General features: G+C 60.8%; 1 protein-coding gene across 1 annotated transcript; it reads left to right on the top strand.

Moving 5' to 3' along the window:
• Positions 1-2,193: 2,193 nt before the first annotated feature.
• Slc22a31 (solute carrier family 22 member 31) lies at positions 2,194-7,048 on the top strand. The gene is made up of 9 exons (XM_046435002.2): positions 2,194-2,539; positions 3,794-3,897; positions 3,985-4,139; positions 4,349-4,517; positions 4,614-4,873; positions 4,974-5,082; positions 5,170-5,384; positions 5,998-6,109; positions 6,444-7,048. The coding sequence occupies exons 1-9, from the start codon at positions 2,519-2,521 to the stop codon at positions 6,649-6,651; spliced, it is 1,353 nt and encodes a 450-aa protein (XP_046290958.1). The 5' UTR covers positions 2,194-2,518; the 3' UTR covers positions 6,652-7,048.
• The last annotated feature ends 51 nt before the right edge of the window (positions 7,049-7,099 follow it).

Below are 7,099 nucleotides of genomic sequence, written 5' to 3'. Positions count from 1 at the left end.
TTCAAGGCCAGCCTCAGCAATTTCTGCCCTGTCTCAAAAAATCAAAAGGGCTGGAGATGTAGCTTTAGTGGTAGATAGAAAACCCCTGGGGTCAATCCTCAGTACCATGCCAAAAAAAAACAGTAGCTAAAATGGTAAGTTTTATGCTATGTGTACTTCACCATCAGTTTAAAAATTAAAGACTACTCTAAAACAACAAAACAGAAGGAAAAGGCTCCACAGAGACTGGAACAGAATCACTACATGCCCCACAGTCCAATCCAGGGGTGTGCCCACCAGAGCTGAGCAGGCCACCTGGTGCCAAGCAGAAGGGAAAGAACCCACAAGTCCACCAGCCAGGGGCGGATAAGGAAAGGTGGAGCATGTCCAGTCATAAACACTGCGGTGCTGACTGCCCCGGGAGGAAGCCAGACCTACAAGACCACGGGACCTGTGACTGCATTTACTGGAATATCCAGAGCAGCTGGCGCTTGTCAGGGGCTGGCGGAGGGGGAGTCTAACAGCCCAGGATAACACTGTAAGACTAAATGACACTGGCTGGGGGCTGGGGATGTGGCTCAAGTGGTAGCGTGCTCGCCTGGCATGCGTGCGGCCCGGATCCTCTGCACCACATACAAACAAAGATGTGTGTCCGCCAAGAACTAAAAAATAAATATTAAAAAAATATCTCTCTCTCTCTCTCTCTCTCTGTCTCTCTTTAAAAAAATAAATAAATGACACTGATTGCCTGCTTCGATGTTTAGATTTACTTTGTGGTTGCTGTGCTGAGGACCAAACCAACTGGACCCCATCCCCATCCCAGAACTGTACACTTTAAGGTGCTTACTTTATGTTATGTGAATTCCACCCCAATAGACTTTTTTTAAAAATGTATTTATTTATTTATGTGGTGCTGAGCATCCAACCCAGTACACCTCACATATGCTAGGCAAGAACTCTGCCTCTGAGCCACAACCCCAGCCCTTCCTCCCACAGACTTTCAAAAAGCTACTATCAGAGCTGGGATATAGCTCAGTTGGTAGAGTTCTTGCCTCCCATGCACAGGACCCTGGTTCAAACCCCAGCACCACAAGGGGAAAAAAAAAAAAAGCTAATGTTGTTCTTTTAAATGCAAAAATGCCAATTATGAGGTGCCCAGGTGTGGTGGCCCTGAGAAGGAGTTCAGCAGTTCAAAGCCAGCCTCAGCAACAGCAAGGCACTAAGCAACTCGGTGAGACCCTGTCTCTAATAAAATACAAAATAGGGCTGTGGTGGCTCAGTGGTAGAGTGCCCCTGAGTTCAATCCCCTGTACCAAAAAAAAAAAAAAAAGCCAATTGTGAATTTTTATGAAAACACAGAGCCCGTTCACAAAGCAAAAGAAAACAAACGTGAAAAAAATTCTACAGATTTTACTAGTTTGTGATCTACTGTTGAGAAAACACTGTTGAGAAAAACCAGAGCTAAGAATAAAGAAGCGGGTGTGGGGGGGCCGCTGGGGCTGGGGCTCAGCGGTGGAGCGCTCGTCTAGCACATGCGAGGCCCTGGGTTCGATCCTCAGCACCACACAAAAATAAAGTAAAGGTATTGTGTCCACCTACAGATTAAAAAAACAAAAAGAATAAAGAAGCCCTACCTGGCTCCTGGAGCGGCAGCATCCATGGCGCCCAGCGCTACCCCAGGTACGAGTGACTCTGCCAAGATGTAGTGGACGGCGCAGAGCCAACGGGCAGACATCGCCCTCGGCTTCCAGGTCTTTCGGGCTCACTGGTCGCAAGGCAGGTCCCCGCAACCTCAGCAGGAGCCCGCGTCCGAACGCCCACCGGGCCCAGCGCACCTGTGCGCTGCTCACACCTGAGCGCCCGCCGGCCACGCCCCCAGCAGGACCCTGGAGCTGGCTCCGCCCGCGAGTGGCTCCAGGTCCCGCCCCGTGTCTCCGCCCACCGCAGTCCCGCCCAGACCCACTCGCCCCGCAGCCCCGCCCCTCCGGGGCTCCTCCCCGGCGGCCCCGCCCCTGCCTCCGCCCATCGCGGCCCTGCCCCGCGGGCTCCTCCCCGGAGGCCCCGCCCCTGCCTCCGCCCATCGCGACCCCGCCCCGCGGGCTCCTCCCCGGCTTCCGACTCTCCGGGTCCAGTCCCCGGCTTGGAGCCGGAGCGCGGCGGCGAAGCACGCATGGACCGCGAGGCGCGGGTGCTGTGCGCGGCAGGAGGCTTCGGCCGGGCTCGGCGCCTACTGGTCGCCGCCTCGTGGCTGCCCTGCGTGGCACTGGGGCTGGCGCTGAGCTCGGAGCCGCTGCTCACCGCGCGGCCAGCGCACCACTGCCGTCCAGACCTCGCGCTACTACCGCCCTCGCTGCGTGCCCTGCGCGGGCCGGCGCTGCTCGATGCCAGCGTGCCGCGCCTGGGTCCCGCGCGCGCCCTGAGCCCGTGCCTGCTCCTGCGCTACCCGGTGGCCGGCGCCCGCCCGAGCTCCGCGCTCGCGCCAAACGGCACGCGGTCCTGCACGCGCGGCTGGCTCTATACGCTCCCCGCCGCCGGCCTGATGCACAGCCCGGTCACCCAGGTGCGCCCGCCCAAGGGGTCTGCCCAGGAACGAGCGGGCAGGGACGTAGGTGGTTTGGGGGTCTTCCGCCCTGCTGCGGGTCCCTCCCTGTGCCTTTGCCGGGGTTCTCACTGGGGGCCCTCCCGCCCCCTCCCGCCATGCGGGTGCAGCAGGTATACCCGGACTCTTGGCCACCACTATGGGTGGGCTGCGGGCAGGAGAATTTAGGCTGGAGGCGAGGGCAGGTGGGCGTGGGTGGTAAGCCGGGCCTGGAATTCAAAGTTCCAGGCTCGTTTTGAGCAACTAATGGCTTTGGGCCAGGTAGGTGCTGGGACTGCGTTTCCAGAACAGAGGCGGTTTTGAATGGAGGGAATGGCGTGTGGGTTTCATTTCAGAGGGAGATCTGCGCGTGGGCGTTGGCCTGGAGGCCACGACCAAGCGGGGCTCAGGGTTCTGGGTGAGAGCACTTGGGAAACGGGGCGCCCTTCCCACTAGCCTGCCTCCCCCTTGGCAGCCCGTCTTCACCCGGGAGCAGAGGCCTCAGTGGGAGGGAACAGTGGCCACATCTCTGAGGGCCTGCCTGGGTCTCTGAAACTGGTGGGGTTCTGCTCCCCCGCCTCCCAGCGTCCCTCCTGCTGGCTCCTGATGGATCCATGCCCCTCACCTTCAGAAGGGTCGGGTTTTAAAATAAAAACGGCCTAGCAGGACCCACAGGACTGTTTAACCTGGGGAGAAGAGGCAGGGATGAGGAAAGGGGAGGCGGCCTGCCCAGCAGGTCAAGGGCCCTTGGCTGCCGGAAAGGCAAAGCCTTGAGCACTCTCCACTTGAGAGCTGGGCAGGGCGAGGGCAGAAGGGTGGGCAGGACGTGGAGCCCGTTTCAGAGCTGAAGCCCCTGGGCCTGAGGTGGCGTTGTGTTTCATAGGCCCTAGGCCCTGAGTATCACTGAGACACTTAAGGGCTGACAGGGCCAGTCGTGTGGGAGGGTGGGACGGCGCTTCTGAGAAAAGCAAAACCTTAGGGCGGGAAGATCCCCCCACAGCAGACTTGGGGCTGCATGTAGAATCTTGGGGACCCCAAGGCATTGCCATCGAGGGCTCAAATCAGAGGTTGTTCCAATTCTAGGCAAAGACCACCAGAGTCAAAAAAGCTGCTGTTTCATTCCCACGTTCCTTGCCCTCTCGTGTCCCCAGAGAGGGGTTCTGGGGCTCCCTGCATCTTGTACCCCCAGCAAGGGAGAGTCCTGGGCTGGTCCACAATGGCTGGTGTTCCCCACAGTGGGACCTGGTGTGTGAAGATAGCTGGAAGGTTCCGCTGGAGCAGACGTGCCACTTCCTGGGCGGGCTGCTAGGCTGTGTCCTTCTGGGTGCAGGGTGTGACAGGTGAGACCCTGCCCTTCCTCTGCCCTTAGCTCCCAGCCTTTAAGGTGCACCCTGACCCACACCAGCATGTGTCCCCCTGCCCACCAGGTTTGGCCGCCGGGCTGTTTTTGTGGTCTCCCTGGTGCTGGCCACAGTCCTAGGGGCCAGTGAAGCCCTGGCTGCCAGTTTCCAGACCCTCCTGGCCCTGAGGTTTCTCCACGGGGGCACCTTGGCAGGGGCCTTCCTTGCCCTTTATGTAGCTCGTGAGTAGTGTGAGGGGCTGCCTAGGGAGGAGCAGTGGGCAGCACGGGAACCACTCTGGCACTCACTGAGGACCCTCCTCAGGAAGGCAGTGGCCACTGGTGTTTGTTCCAGGGCCCCCAACTAGGGCTGGTGACAGTCGGCCCCCAAATCCAGCTCCAGACAGCAGTACTCCAAGAGGCCTTGGCCTCAGCCATCTTTGTCTGCCCAGGCCTGGAGCTGTGTGACCCCCCACACCGCCTGGCCTTCTCCATGGGAGCTGGCCTCTTCTCAGTGGTGGGCACCCTGCTGCTGCCTGGGCTGGCCATGCTGGTGCAGGACTGGCGCCTTCTGCAGGGCCTGAACGCCCTGGTGACTGGATTCTTGCTGCTCTTTTGGGGGTGAGTACTACAGGGGTCGGGCAGGGGCCGCCCTGGGGGCCAGTAGATACCTTCTCTGTACTTCTATTCTACACCTGCTACTTGGCCACAGCACAGGGTGACGGGAAGCCACATCCATGTCCCAACCCCTTTCGGTCCAGGGAGGGCACTGGCTTTGTTGCTGCATCATGGAAGAGGTGAGCAGGCCACAGGCCTCCTTGACAACCCTGCAGGTTCCCAGCTGTTCCCTGAGTCTCCCGGCTGGCTTCTGGCCACGGGGCAGGTGACCCAAGCAGGCAGGATTCTGTGGCACTTTGCAGAAGCCAGCGGCCTGGACCCTGATGACAGCTCCTCAGAGGAGAACTCCCTGGCTACAGGTAACGCACTAGCCAGGGAGTGGCGCGGCAGGGGCTAGAGGAGGGAGGGCCTGGGAGGCCCCCTGCCCCTCTCACCTGCTCCCTCCTCTCCCTGGTCCAGAGCTAGCCGCGCTGTCTGCAGGCAACCCGCAGCCCCAGTACCACTCCATCCTGGGCCTCCTGCACACCCGTGTCACCTGGAGGAACGGGCTCATCCTGGGATCTAGTTCGTGAGGAGGAGAAGGCCCGGGGTGGGCCAGGGTTTGCAGCCACCCCAGGGGAGGGTGTTTGGTGGATACAGCTCTGCTTCCTTCCAGGCTGATCGGTGGGGGCATCAGGGCCGGCTTCCTCCGCCGCCTGGCCCCAGGCGAGCCCGCCTTCTACCTGCCCTATTTCCTGGAAGCTGGCCTGGAGGCTGCAGCCACCGTACTGCTGTTCCTGACGGCAGATCGCTGTGGACGTCGCCCTCTCCTGCTGCTGGGCACCATGGCTGCAGGCCTGGTATCCCTGCTACTCCTCGCTGGGGCTCAGTGTGAGCTTGGGGCCCAAGCAGGCCACACAGGGGTCCCTGGGTGTGGGCCAAAGGTCTGTCCTGCTCGTGGTGCCCAAGGGGAGAGGCACAGCTCCTACCTTCCTGTTCCCTCCATCCCCCACGTATACTAGGGGAAATCAAGGCCTGAAAAAGTTAAGGGACCAAGAAGATCCCTCATGACGGCCAACTACTGCTGTCCTGCCTGGGCCTGGCCACCTGTGCCCGACACAGTGTAGGTGAAAGTTCAGAGGTCAGGCCTAGTAGGCTCTGCCAGCATCGAGCAGCCAGGGCCGGTTTGGGCTGGCATGGGAGAATCATCTCCACAGGGCCATCTAATCTAGCACAGAAAGGAAATAGTTCAGACTTTGGGGACAGTTCTCAAATTGCAAAGGAAGTAGCATGAGCAGAGAGGCTACAGGTGGACAGTCCCTGAGCTGTGTTTCTGGCCAGACTCTCTAGAATCCAAGCTGTCTGCACAGGAGGGCGTGAGGGACTGGACACCCATATGCCCCAGTGTGTGTGTGGGGGGGGGCATTGGGGACGGAGGGGCCCTGAGGAGTCGGGTCAGAAGGCCTGGGAGAGAGCCCCTGAGGACCTTGCCCTTTGTCCCCAGACCTGCCAGGCTGGACCGCACTGTCCCTTTCTGTCCTGGGGCTCCTGGCCTCCCAGGCTGTGTCGGTGCTCAGTGTTCTCTTTGCAGCTGAGGCCTTCCCCACCGTGATCAGGTGAGTGCAGAGCTGGCCAGCAACATGGAAGGGTCAGCTGGACAGAGGCCTATGCCCCCACCATCCTGCACCTGAATAGGGCCATTGAGCGCTGCCCTCCTGGATGACCGGGGCCATCCACAGGAGGACTTAGGCACAGCTTAGGAAGGAGGTGTGGGGTGCCTTCGAGGGTGGCAGACATCAGGGCAGAAGAGAAGAGAACAGTTGGTCACATCTGCTTTCCTGGAGCCACACCTCAGGCTCTGAGAGGGCCACACCACTCCCTGCCCATGGGAGTGGTTGGAACCACGGCACACTGGGGACCCAGCTGCACCCCGCATGCTCTCTCCCACAGGGGGGCCGGGCTAGGCCTGGTGCTGGGGGCCGGGTTCCTGGGCCGGGCTGCTGCCCCGCTCACTGACATCCGTGGCCGGCATGGCTTCTTCCTACAAGACGTGGTCTTCACCTCCCTGGCCATCCTCATCCTGCTCTGTGTCCTGCTCCTGCGTGGGTGTCCACCTCAGGGCCACCTGCCTCTGCTGCTGCCCTCCCATTCGGGATGAGCAGCCACACCGCCCAGCAGCACTACTGTGAGCCAGGACAAGGGCCACAGCTGAACACCCCCAAGGGCTGACCAGAGCTGCCACAGCGAGGCAGACACATCCCACCAAGACCGCCAGTCAGTGCGGGCAGGGAGGCGGTGGACACAGCAGGAAGGGGCCCTGGATGGGCCCCTGGGTCTGGGGGGCTGGCTTCCATCTCTTCCGTGGCCATGCCACCAGATGGGCAGGACAGAGGCAGCTATGGAGTGTGGCATCCACCAGGTGGGCAGGGCTGGCCTGGTGCCTTGTCCCACATGGCACACACTCTGGCCTCACCAGGACGGCCAGAGCAGGTCAGGCCTCCCACCCCCCCGGCCCCAGGCTGTGGCTTCCTGCCAGGCACAGCCTGCCTGGCAGAGCCCTGTTCTTGGGGACAGGGACCCTGGTGCCCTCGTGGGTATTGTGGTGC

This window comes from Marmota monax, unplaced genomic scaffold (genome assembly GCF_021218885.2).
Source record: "Marmota monax isolate L192 unplaced genomic scaffold, Marmota_monax_Labrador192_F-V1.1 WCK01_AAM20220418_F8-fsc00024, whole genome shotgun sequence".
NCBI lineage: Eukaryota > Metazoa > Chordata > Mammalia > Rodentia > Sciuridae > Marmota > Marmota monax.
The sequence above is the reverse complement of the archived record's forward strand: the minus strand, read 5'-3'. Positions and strand labels throughout refer to the sequence as shown.